Genomic DNA, 13,406 nt, shown 5'->3' with positions numbered 1-13,406 from the left:
ACTCCTGAGAAGAGTGTTAATGTGTAATAGAAGGTCAGTCATAACTTTTTGTTTCAAATCTTAGGATTCTGCTCTCATTTACTTGCTTTCCGGAGTATCCTAAACCACTGTTCTTTATATATTCTTAGTTTATATCATGAAGATCCCTAGTTCTGGACCATTTTACTTTCTGGAAAGAACAAAGGTAGGGTAGAGAAAGCTGGACAGGTAATGTGGTCTAGAAGGAACACTGCTGTAGACAGAGAACTCACTTTGGGTCTTTTCTTAATCATAAACTCTCGGGCAAGTTATGTATTCTTCCTGATTCTTTTTTCTCATTTGTCAAATTAAGATTATGCCTATTAATTTTAACTAGTTACTCACCTGTTTTTAAAAATATATCAAGGACAGTTATCTATCTTGTGTGTAGGAGAGATAATAGGACACTATTCCTACATTACAGTCCTGTAGTTTCATTTCAAATGAAATTGATTGGAATTCCATGGAATCTGTAGATCAACTTTGCGAAAATCTTAACAATATTAAGTCTTCGAATCCATTAACATACAATAGCCCTTCACTGATTTAGGTCTTCTTTTATGTCTCTATATCTCTCAGCAATGTTTTGTAGCTTTCTGTATAGAGGTTTTATATCTTTATAGTTAGATTTATTCCTATGTATTTGATTTTTTAATGTTTTTATAAATAGTAATTTTTTCCAGTTTTAGTTNTTTAAATTTGGGAGTTCATAAAACCCCAAACTGGAAATAACCCAGCCTTTGGACAGCAGGGGAATAGGATACATTCTGACATTCATGTAATGGAATACCACATAGTAATAGAAACAACACAGGTGAATCTCACATGATGTTGAGTGAAAGAAGCCAGATGCAAAAGGGAACATACTGTGTAATTCCATTTCTATGAAGTTCAAAATAGGAATAACCAGCCTCTGGTGAGAAAAGTGAGAATAACAGCTACCTTTGGGGAGTATTGACTGGGAGATGAGGGCATGAGAGAACCTCGTAAGGTGCTGGTGAGGCCTTACACCTCGCTCAGGGACATATTACGTGAGCGTGTTCACTTTGAAAATTAACTGAGCTATAGACTTAAAAGAAATCGAGCCAAATTCATATGTTGAATATTTTGAAAATTAACAGACTTTATTTATTTTTGAATAAGTTTAGGTTTTAGGTTTATAGAAAAATTGAACAGGAAGTGCAGAGAATTCCCATATAACCCGTCAGCCTCCCTACTGACTTAGTTTTCCCTATTATTAACATCTTGCATTAGTGCAGTAGACCTGTTACAGTTGATGAACTAATATATTAAAATTTGCATGGTTAAAAACTGACAAACTAAGGAATGGTAGAATTGATTGGGAAGAATTAGAGATGATTATTCAACCGAGATAAATTTATTGTATCACAAAGCTAAATGAGAACAGACCTATGGCAGAATCTTACATAGATTTAGTTTTCACTAAATTTGTGACTACTAATTTTGTACACATACATCAGCACTTCTATGTGTAGTTTTTACCTAAAGTATACTTGGGAAAAAATATTCAAGAAATATTTTCAAGAGATGTTAAACTAATAAAACTATGGGTACATTTCTTTTTCTTTCTCCCCTCCTATTTTTATTTCAAAAAGATATTTATTACATATTTTATGATTAAGTAATTCGAAATCAGTTAAACTGGTTTAGAAAACGGTGTGTTCATGTTTAACTGAATTGCAAGTACTAGGCAGCAAAAGCTAGGATACTTAGTAAACAGGCAGAATTGTGTGTGTAAGTTTCTGTTAAATTTGTGATTAATTTTTTTTCCTTGGAGAAAGGGAACATAAAATTTAAAAATTTCTGCCTAACAGTTTGCTGTTTTTTAATGTGAAATGATACATAATGTTGGGCCAGTATATTGATGAAGTTTTTAAGGATTCTTACCCAGAGAGCTCCCTTCTTTTTATTGATTTTGCTGCTGTTATAAAGGTAATAATAGCTAGTACTTTTTGACTGGTTACTGAGTACCAGGCACCATTGTAAGGCTTTTTGTAGATTAATTTATTTAATCTTCCCAGCAACTCTATGAGACAGGCAAATGTCGTAATGGATATTATTTAAGGAATATGTCTGTAAGCTCTTTGTACTTACAGATATCACTTCTGTCTTCCTTTCTATAATTACAACTGTTAAATTGCCCCCTTGTTTAATTTTCATGAAACCGTCCCCCAGAGCAACCATCAAGAAATCCTAATGTCTTCCAAGTAAGCAAGAAAGAACTTGTCTTTTAAGAACCCAGTTTATCAAATTTGCTGAAGGAAAGGAGGCTGTGCTTAGAACTGGCTTCTGAACAGTTACACACTCCTAAATGTTGCTGATTGACATGATAGGAGACTCTTGTCAAGGATTAGAATTTTCCACTACTAAGTCCTATCAGGAACCTGTATAAATTTGCTGAAGGAAAGGAGGCTGTGCTTAGAACTGGCTTCTGAACAGAGTTACACACTCCTAAATGTTGCTGATTGACACGATAGGAGACTCTTGTCAAGGATTAGAATTTTCCACTACTAAGTCCTATCAGGAACCTGTATTTCTTTTATCTCCTATGTGTACTGTACTCTCAGACAATATAGGATCTTGTGATATAACAGGGATTTCCTGAATTGAATTTTAGTAGAAGGTTCCTCATGAATGTCATTTTCTCTTCTAGTTCCATCACCAGGACAGCTTCAACACAGAGTCCACAGTGTCGGACATTTCCCAGTGTCGGTCCGACAGCCTCTGAAAGCCACAGCCTACGTGAGTCCCACTGTTCAAGGCAGCAGTAACATGTCTTTATCCAATGGCTTGCAGTTATATTCCAACACAGGAATCCCCACACCAAACAAAGCTGCAGCTTCTGGAATCACAGGCCGCAGTGCACTTCCAAGACCTTCACTGGCAATAAATGGCAGTAACCTGCCTCGAAGCAAAATTGCACAGCCCGTTAGAAGGTAAGAGTCTTTATTTGTTTGCGTAACCTCCTTTGCAGCTGGAACTTAGACACTGCTCCCGGAACCACCCTGACTTTTCCTTCAGCCCAGTGTAACCGTAGTAGCAGCTCACTGCCCTTTATGGCCTGACTTGTGTTCTCCTCCCTCTGGAAATGATGGGAGTTCCTGCATGGCTGGGTCCCCTTCTCTCTGATCTCGTCTTCTTCCCTTATTCCTTTGTCACTTCGCTCCTGTGCCCAGCTTGCTTTTGCTTGCATTTACAAGCTGAGCTCGCTCTCCAGGGCTCCTGTGGCTTGCTTCCCCCAAGTCATTTGCAGGTCTTGCTCCCTGCCTCCTTCAGCTATTTGCTTAGGGGCTGCCTCTCTGCAAAACTGTAGGCTCCATGAGGTGAGGGTCATTGATTCTTTGCACTGCTGAACATCCCCAATGCCACCAACTATGTCCAGCACAGGGTGGGGTCTCAAATATTTGTTGAATCATTCTTTTTTATCAGAATGTCTAAAAATGTGTTAGGCATGCGTGCCCATGCACACCCTCCCCCCACACTCCTGTTTTCAACAGGATCTTAGTGATATCCAGCTGGGGTGGTATTGGCTGGTAAGGTTGGTATAGTCCTGGTAGAACTTTTTTTTTTCTTATCTTCAAAATTCCAGGTTGCAGGAAACATTTTAGAACAGCTCATGGTCATGATGAGCTTCTTGAACTGGATATCCTGGAGTGTCTTACAGTAAAAAATCCATAAGAGTGTGTTGAGGAGAAATTTGGAGATGAGAAAATGGAGAGAGTAAATACAGACAACTCTTACAAGAACTTAGAATGTGAAGGAGGAAAGGGACGAAACCTTAGTAGAAGTTTTTTGTGTTTTTTAAAATTTTGTGATTAGGAGTAATAGATGCTCAGATCCAAAACAAATGCAGAAACTACTGAAAAACAAAAGTGTAAATAAAGCCTGACCCATAATCCTACCACCCAGATAGAAATCATTTTGGCACATGTGTGTTCAACACATATTCTGGCTTCTCCTCAGCAAATGCAGAGCTGTGTCATCATGTCTGTGGCTGAATGGAATCACATTATTTGATGTGTTTAGGTTATTGTGGACCATCCATTAGTTTTTGGATATATGTCTCCAGACTAAAACTCCAGGAAAGGTTGTCACTGTCAGCCTATATGAGAAGGGTCTGTTCCCCCAACCTTAAGCCAACACTGGGTATTATCATTCTTTTAACATGATAAACAAACCTCCAATTATTACTAAGGTTGAAAATTTCTTCACATTTCTTTGTATTCAGTGAGGTAGCCATTTATGTTTTTAGGCCATTTTTATATTGAGGACTTTGTCTTTTCTTTCTGATTTTAGAATATTCATTATATTAAGGATATTGTTCCTTTTAATTTATGTTGCAAATTTATGTGTGCACATACAATAGGCATGGCATTGGGCTCCAGCAGGTGAGCATGTTGTAAAGGCCAGAGTGAAACACAAGTACACTTGGGACAGGGACAGTATCTTGTCATTAACTGGGGTGGAGGAGCGTTGATGGGAAAGCAGATCAGAGTAAGTGGTATGACATCTGGGATTATTAACGATCTGTTTCCTTTTTTCATCCCTTTATAGTTTCCTTCAGCCTCCAAAGCCTCTGTCTTCACTCAGTACTCTGAGGGATGGGAATTGGAGAGACGGTTGCTACTGATGCGGTTTTATGTGCCCTTGAAGAATGGGAAAGAAGTGGAAATGAGGGTGTGTCCCCCAGCTGGCTGGGTGACAGGGTCTTGGGCTTTTCTTTCCCCTGTGCATTTTAACATTTACTGCATTGTTTTTCAATGGACCAATCACCAGAGACTAATTATTGCACTTAAATATTTGCCTGACATACTGCACCATTCTCAAATCCATGGTGGCAGTATTAACGAAACTTAGACCTAGGAAGTTTTTGTAGAACTGCTCTGTACCTGAATCCTTTTTGAAAGAATTGAGATGTATCAATAATGCTTTGCCATATGAGTTTTTTTTAAAGTAACTTGTTCAATTTACTTATGTGTTCTAGACATCTTCTCATTACATGTTCAGTATTTTAATACCTTGCATATTTACAACTAGGTTCTATAACGTATGCTTTGAAATTTACTTTTTTATAGTTTACAGGGATTTTATTTTTTTGTGCCTATTTCTTTTTACACCTATGTGAACCACTATGGAACAACTTAAATTTTGTGCCATAAAAATATTTTTGTGGTAAGGTACTATTTTTTTAGCTTAGGGATATATCAGCAAAAATACATCGTACAATTTGAGAGACATAATTTTATGTTGAATGAGCACAACATAATCTGAAGCATTGCAAGGAGATAGCCAGACAGCAGTTAAATGGTCTTGTCTTTTTCATTGTTAATTTATTGTCATACATGAGTTTCATATTTATAATGGCATCACAAGCTCATTGCACTTAATATCTGCAATGTTTGCTACTGTACCACAACTGATTTTCAATACTTTACTATAAAGGATGAAATTGTAATGTTTTATTAACGATGCTTCTGGAAATGAATGCATTTTAAAGCAAATAAATCTTTTTGATAGACCTTTTACAAAATCCATTTGCACTAATGAATGCTTTCTTAGGGTATTATATGACTTAATATTTGTTACTGTGTATACTGCTGTTTTGGAATGTTTAGAAATAAAGACTATTTCAGCAATATCAGGTCACGCATGAATGTGCAGCGTAAACAGGACGAATACCATATGTATGTTTCACTACAGTTGTGGAAATGGTTACTGTTTCTGTGTTCTTTTCAGGGCATATATATCTCAAACAGATAGACTTAGAATACTCACATTTGTAAAAATTATTTTTCTATAAAATACTTCTGGTAAGAAATGAGGGTTTAGTTTTACAGCAAAGTTTAGGTCCCATTTAGAAAGACCACTAGAACTCGAGTAACTTCTTGCCCAGGAACACATTTATGGATGAACACTGTCAGTACAGATTTTAATATTTTGTGGGGATTGAATTTTGAAATACTTTCTCAGTATCAGTAAAATGGCAAAGTACTATCATTATTCTACATTATATTTAATGTGTGTTGGAAAACTTCATGTGAAGGTACTATGGAAAGTTTAGGCAAAGGTTTTTGTTAGGTTTTAAAATGGACTTCTATCTGTGGTCATTAGAAGTTTTATTTTTTTATAAAATGTATGCCTTTGTATATAATTCTATCTAGAGCTAAAAGGACCAGTATTTAAGTAAAGTGCACTTCAGATGAAATGTGAGCTAGAGGAGGGTGAGATATGATAGGGGAAGTAATATTTATTGAGCACTTGTTTAGTGACAAGAGCTGTGCTAGATATTTTGTATACATTTGTCTAATTCAATTCTAGCAATCATCTACTGTTATCACTGAGTCACAGAGGTGACATTAGCCTTGGGTAAACATTCAGGTATTAAATAGTGAAGCTGACTTTTGAATTCAGGTTTATCTGACTCCACAGTCTGTTTTCCCCACTACTTTGCTCTCTTCCTATGAACACATGTAGTTATGTTAGTATATTTGAAAAACATCAGTTTATATACTGCTGAGGATTAAATTAAATTCTTTAATTTGTTTTCACTTCAAATGTTTGACTTATATTCAAAAATGTCTGCTTAGCCCTTGGGATAAAGAACAAAGATCTCTTCATCTTGGATCTTTGGAGAGAGCGTGTAAACCACAAACAAGTAAATCACATGTTAGGTCATAAGTGCTATGAGGGGAAAAAAAAAAAAGTCAAAGGGAAGTTGAGAGAAAATAGGGGTGAGGCTACATAACTATTATCATTCTTGATGCACAGGAGAGAATAATATGTACAAGGCATGTNTAGCAATCATCTACTGTTATCACTGAGTCACAGAGGTGACATTAGCCTTGGGTAAACATTCGGGTATTAAAAAGTGAAGCTGACTTTTGAATTCAGGTTTATCTGACTCGACAGTCTGTTTTCCCCACTACTTTGCTCTCTTCCTATGAACACATGTAGTTATGTTAGTATATCTGAAAAACATCAGTTTATATACTGCTGAGGATTAAATTAAATTCTTTAATTTGTTTTCACTTCAAGTGTTTGACTTATATTCAAAAATGTCTGCTTAGCCCTTGGGATAAAGAACAAAGATCTCTTGATCTTGGATCTTTGGAGAGAGAGTGTAAACCACAAACAAGTAAATCACATGTTAGGTCATAAGTGCTATGAGGGGAAAAAAAAAAGTCAAAGGGAAGTTGAGAGAAAATAGGGGTGAGGCTACATAACTATTATCATTCTTGATGCACAGGAGAGAATAATATGTACAAGGCATGTTCTAGGGCAGTGGTTCTCAAAGTGGGGTTCCCATATCAGCAGCAGCATCTTTTGGGAACTTGTTATAGATGTATATTCCTAAGCCCCACCCCAGACCCACTGAATCAGCCCTCTAGGTGATTTGCAGAAGCCCTTTTGAAAAAGGCTGCTGGAAAGGAGGGAACAGCCTGTTTGTAGAAGAGCAAGGAGGCCAGGTGGCTGCAAACAGAGGAACAAAGAGGGAGGTTGTAGGGATGAGGTGGGAAAGGTGGACAGGGCAAGGCTGGGTAAGGTGTGGTGGACTACAATAAGGGCTTTGATTGTACTCTGAAATGGGGAGCTGTTGTGTGGTCTTGAGTGGCAGAGTACAATGTCTGACTTATTTTTAAAAGCATTACCCTGGTAATTGGTGAGACTGGGCTCTAGTAGGGCAAGTGTAGATGCAAAATGAATTGGATTATTTTGGTAATCCAGATGAAATGAGTGGAGGTGGTAAAAATGGTCAGATTCTGGATATGTTCTAAAAGTAGAACCGTCAGGATTTCTTTGTTGGATTAATGTGCTGTGTTAGTAATCAAGAGGAAAAACTCCAAGGATTTTAGGCTGAGCAACTAGAAGGACTGAGTTCCTCCAGCAGAGATGGGGGAGGCTGTGGGTGGAGTAGGTTTGAAAGTTAGTTTAGATGAGAGGACCAAGGACTGAGACCTGGGCAGGCATGGCTTCTGTCTCATGTGAGTTCCTCATGTGAAATAACCTGGGCAACAAACTGGAACTCATGCAGAAAAGTTGATCCTGAGAAGCATGGTTCTCAACTGTGGAAGTTGTGGTGCTGGGTTAACACAGACAGTTTAGCATGGTTTGCATTTGTATTAGTTAGCTATTGCTGTGTAACAAGTTACCACAATGTATTCTCAATTTCTGTGTGTCTGGAAGCTGGGCACAGCTTAGCTGGGTGTTCTGGCTCAGGGTCTCTTACGACTGCAGTCTGTGTGTCAGCCAGGACTCCAGTCATCTCAAGCTCACGTGGAGAAGAATCTGCTTCAGGCTTGCTCATGTGGTTGCTGGTAGAATTCATGTCCTTGTAAGCTGTTGACCAGAAGCTGCCAGAGTTTCCTGCCATGGGGGCCTCTCCTTGGGCACCTTACAACCTAGTGTCTTGCTTCATCAGAGTGAATAAGCAAGAAGAGGCAGAGAGAGCACCAGTGAGATGGAAATCAAGGTCTTTTAAACCACATTTTGGAAGTGACATCTCATTACTTTTGCCATAATCTGTTCATTGGAAGCTAGTCACTGGGTCCAGCCTTTCTTCAAGGGGTAGGAATTATACAAGAATGTGAATACCAGAAGGCAAGGATCATTGGAACCATCCTAGAAGCTGCCTGTGAAACATTGCTGTTAACTTTACTAAATAATGCCACTCTAACTTGCAAAATGGCTCTAGCACTTGACATTTTTGCCAGCAGTGTATGAGAATTCCTATTGCTGCACATCACTGGTATCATTAGTCTTTAACTTTTTAATCTGTAGGTATGTAGTAGTGTGTCATTGTGGTATTAGTTTGCACTTCCTTGATTGCCAGTGAGGTTTAATACTATTTCATTCATTTATTGAACTTTTGCACATCCTCTTTTATGGATTCCTGTTCAGATCTTTTGCTCGTTTTTCTCTTGGGATTTTCTTACTGATTTGTAGTAGTTCTTTATACTGTTATAAGCCTTTCGTTAGTAATATGTGCTATAAAAATATCTTCACCAATGTAGCTTGCCTTTTAATTCTCTTAATGGGGTGTTTTGATGAATAGAGTTATTCATTTTAATATTGTACAATTAGCCATTTTAAGGCTAGTCCTTTTGTTTCTTAAGGAGAATTTCCTGACCCTGGGATCATGAATATATTTTCCTGTATTCTAAACGTTTTATTACTTTGCTTTTCACTGATAGCTTTATAATCCATCTTGATTTGATTTTTGTGTTTTGTAAGAGGTAGGGTTACAATTGAGTTTTACATTTTATGTGTGGGTATCTAGTTGCCTAGTAATACTTTCTGAAAACTCTATTTACTCCATTGCTCTTTGTCCTAAAGCAAATGTCCTTGTGTTTGTGTGTCTGTGTTGAAGCTGCCTATTCTTGTACCAGAACCATATTGTTTTAATTAGTGTAGTCTTACTATAAGTTTTGCTAAATAGCAGAGCAGTTCTGCTATGTTCTTTTCCCTCAAGAGTATCTTGGCCATTCTTATCCCTTTGCATTTCCATATACATTTTTGAGCAAACTGGTCAGGTTCTAGAAGAACATCCTGTTAGAATCTTGACTGGTATTGCATTCAATTTGGAGGAAATTGAATCTTTACAATTTCGAGTCTTATAATCCATGAACATGGTCTACCTCTTAGTGATTCAAGTATTCTTTAACCTTTGGTTAAAATTGTTCATAGTAAACTTGCACATCTTTTGCAAGATTAATTTCTAGGAATTTGATATTTTTACACCATTGTAAATGATATTTAAAAAATATTTCCAATGGTTTGTTTTGAATGTTTTATTCAACAACCTTAAATTTATATTAATTTATATTTATTTATCTTTAGAGTCTTTACAGTCAGTCAAATGTATGTATACAAGGTTTTTTTCTTCCTTTTCTATCCCTGTATCTTTTTTTTCTTGCCTATGGTCTTCAATGCAATATTAAATATAAATGCTATTAGTAGGTGTTTTTCCCTCTGCTAATTTCAAAAGGAAAACTCTGGTTTTTACCAATAAGTTTCAGGTTTGCCAATATTTTTTATCATAGAAGATGAATTTTAACAAACTTTTTCTGCTTCTATTTAAATATGATTATCTCGTTAAATCTGTTAATATGCCGGCTTTAAGATGGGTTTTTCTTTCTTTTTTTTTTTTCCCTTTTGTCTTTTTTATTGACCGGTAATTATCTCGTTAAATCTGTTAATATGCCGGCTTTAAGATGGGTTTTTCTTTCTTTTTTTTTTTTTTTTTCCCTTTTGTCTTTTTTATTGACCGGTAATGGGATCGCAACCCTCAGTGTCGTACCCGTACTGGGGACCGGCAACGGGATCGCAACCCTCGGTGTTGCGCCCGCACCGTGCTCAGCCAGTGAGCGGGAACCAGTCTCCACATGGGATCCGAACCCTTGGCGGGAGCGCCGCTGCACTCCCAAGCAGCGCACTCTCCAGTGCGCCACCGGGCTGGCCCTAAGATGGGTTTTTCTAAAGTTGAATCAGCCTATTGAGATAAACCCAGCTTGGTCAAGGACCAATAAAAAGGCTGGTAATGGCTGAACCTTAGTATTTTAGTGGCAAGACTGGCTACGTGATTCGCGAGGGGCCCAGTACAAAGTTTCCATTTTAAAGATAGATGACTTTGATTTTCTAATATTTTATATAGGGTTTTTGTCTAATTTTATGAGTAAATTTGGTCTATAATTTTTCTTAAACTGTTCCTATTAGGCTTTGGAATGAAGATAGTGTTAATTTCAAAGTGAGTTGGGGATATTTTGTCTTGTTCTATCAGAAAAATTTGTGTAATATTGGAGTTATTTCTCCCCTAAATGTGTGATAAATCTCGTCAGTGAAGCCATCAGGACTTGCCCAGGTCAGGTCATGTTTGTGAAACCTGATGTTGTGTCTACTTATTCTATTGCCAGAAGTGTTGTGATAAAACCTCCCTCTACAGTGGTGGGTGTGTCTACTCCTTATAGTTCCGTCAAATTTTGCTTATGTCTTTTGAGGCCTTATGATTTTATTGTATACATATTTAATGTTCTATTTTTCTGGCAGAGTGAACTTACCGATGGAACTATTCTTTATCTTTTTTTAAATGTCTTGAAATCTATTTTTCTGGTATTAAGTAGCTACATCAGATTTCTTTTAGTTCATATTTATATAATGTATATTTTTAAGCCTTTTACTAGAGTTTTAGCATTCTTATGCTAAAAACATATGGTTCAATTTTTATTTTTTAAAAATCTAGTATGAATCTTTGCTCTCAAGTTGAGTAAGACATTACTGTGTAAAGTAATTACTGACATGTTTAGGTTTAAATGTACCACCTTCTTGTGAGCGTTCTGTTTGTTGCNGCTAAAAACATATGGTTCAATTTTTATTTTTTAAAAATCTAGTATGAATCTTTGCTCTCAAGTTGAGTAAGACATTACTGTGTAAAGTAATTACTGACATGTTTAGGTTTAAATGTACCACCTTCTTGTGAGCGTTCTGTTTGTTGCATGTGTTCCTTTTGTCTCCATTTTTGTCTCCCTTTAGATTGTTTTATCATTCTACTTTTCTTCCTTATTAGTTTGAAAATTATACCCTAATTCTCTTTTGTTATTCATTTAGTTATCCCCAAGAAATTACAATTTGAATCTTTAACCTATCAAAGAATAATATTAATTGTTACCTTTACCATCCTCCAAGCAACATAGAGATTCCCAGCCTCCTTTGTTGAAAGTATATTAAGAATTTCAAGATGGTGACAGTAGAGCATTAAACCAAGCATGACCCTTCAGTGCATGGGACCTTATGCTACTGTGTAGGTTGCACACCTGCCTGTGAAGCTAACGCTGGCTAGAAAGAGAGTGGAGAGAGCTGAGTTGGAGGGGGAGGCAGGACAAAGTCCTGTAGGACTTCAGGATTATGTTAAAAATGGTGAATTTTATTCCAAGTTCAATGAGATATTATTTATTAATAACACTACCGTTTTTCTTTTGTGCCACTCTGCTTAGTCTTTAGGAATTTTTACTGATGTAATCCTCACACAGCTTTAGGGAGGTAAGTACTATTATTATGCCCATTTTAAAGATGAGGAAACTCTTTACAGAGTAAACAACTTGCCGAGGTCACAGAAATTAAGTTTCAGAGCCTGGATTTGAAGCCAGGTTTTTAACTAAAAAGGAGTAACTTGAGCAAATAGAAATTTAAAAACTCAACCTTTACACGAGAATGGATTAAAGAGAGCTGAGAGTGGAAGCAGGCACAAGGTGATGGGCATTCCTTGTAGAGGCAGCAGTACAGATAGGGGAGCAGCATGTACAAAGAACAGAAGTGAAGCTGTCGAGGGAACCAAGGATTGTTTAATTTAGCTGCATTGTAGGGTGCTGTAAGAAACTAAGCTGAAAGGATGGGCAGGAGGACCTGGTAGCCCTTACAAAGTAGGAACAGGGAGCGAGGTGTCTCTGAGGGGAAATGTGGAGGCAAGAATGGCATCTACTGCTGTGTTTGCCAGGACTCAGTGCAGGTAGCGCAAACTACTCCAGCTATCTGACAACACAACTGGATGGAGGAATTTAGTACCTGCAGCAGCACTGGAAGGACCAGTGTTCTCTGAGAATGGCCCCTTGCATAGCATTGCACATCTGGCCTGCCAGGGGGTCTGCTAATGTTGCCGGAGGTGGGCAAGTGGGGAATCGGAAGTGACCACTTGGACCATTGGCTCCCCAGACACGCTGTCTTTGCCGTGGCCTGGGGACCAGGAAGCAGCAGCATGGATCTGTGCCAAGAAAAAGTGGAGGAGCCATGTGTCCCACTGGGCCCATCCAGGGAGTGGAGGGTGTGACCAGATATGGAGACTTCTGCCAGTGCTGCCACAGAATAGAGCTGGTGCCTTCACGGCTGTGCTTGCCTACAGAAACATCAGATGCTGCTGTCACCTTCCACTACAAAAGTGTCCCTTCGGTGGGCCCTAAATCACATCTGGAAGCCTTGCAGCAAGGGAGTCTGATAGATGTGGTTTTTAGCTTTCAATCTTCTGCAGTGCAGGGAGGCCATCCAGAGGAGCACCATATCCACCATGAAGACAATCACATTCATCCTGTAGACAGTGGACAGACGGGGAGAAGACAGGAGAGGCATGAAAATAGTGATATAGGCAGGGCTTGATGAAAGACTTTGGTTTCAACAGAGTTAAGCTGGTTTGGCGGTTTGTACTTGGCAGTGTCTTTTTAGTGAACATCATGTTCAAGAATTAGAGGAGCAAGGGCTGTGGTTTGCTCTCCCACAACTGCACACCCAGAGATGTATCACAGGCAACAGCCTTGCCAAATGTTTTGCCATGGCGGAACTTGAGTCACCATTTTTCTAGCTCCAGCACCATTTTCCTGATCTCT

At 38.0% G+C, this 13,406-nt stretch overlaps 1 protein-coding gene across 1 annotated transcript in view; it reads left to right on the top strand.

The window, feature by feature from the left end:
- Positions 1-5,675, top strand: part of SLAIN1 (SLAIN motif family, member 1) — a 71,662-nt gene extending 65,987 nt beyond the window's left edge. Inside the window, exons 6-7 of the mRNA XM_008572527.1 lie at positions 2,693-2,975; positions 4,594-5,675. Of these exons, the coding sequence (XP_008570749.1) occupies positions 2,693-2,975; positions 4,594-4,669 (359 nt within the window). The 3' untranslated portion in view covers positions 4,670-5,675. The remainder of the gene's footprint in view (positions 1-2,692; positions 2,976-4,593) is intronic.
- The last annotated feature ends 7,731 nt before the right edge of the window (positions 5,676-13,406 follow it).

Source organism: Galeopterus variegatus, unplaced genomic scaffold (assembly GCF_000696425.1).
Source record: "Galeopterus variegatus unplaced genomic scaffold, G_variegatus-3.0.2 Scaffold802, whole genome shotgun sequence".
NCBI lineage: Eukaryota > Metazoa > Chordata > Mammalia > Dermoptera > Cynocephalidae > Galeopterus > Galeopterus variegatus.
The sequence above is the reverse complement of the archived record's forward strand: the minus strand, read 5'-3'. Positions and strand labels throughout refer to the sequence as shown.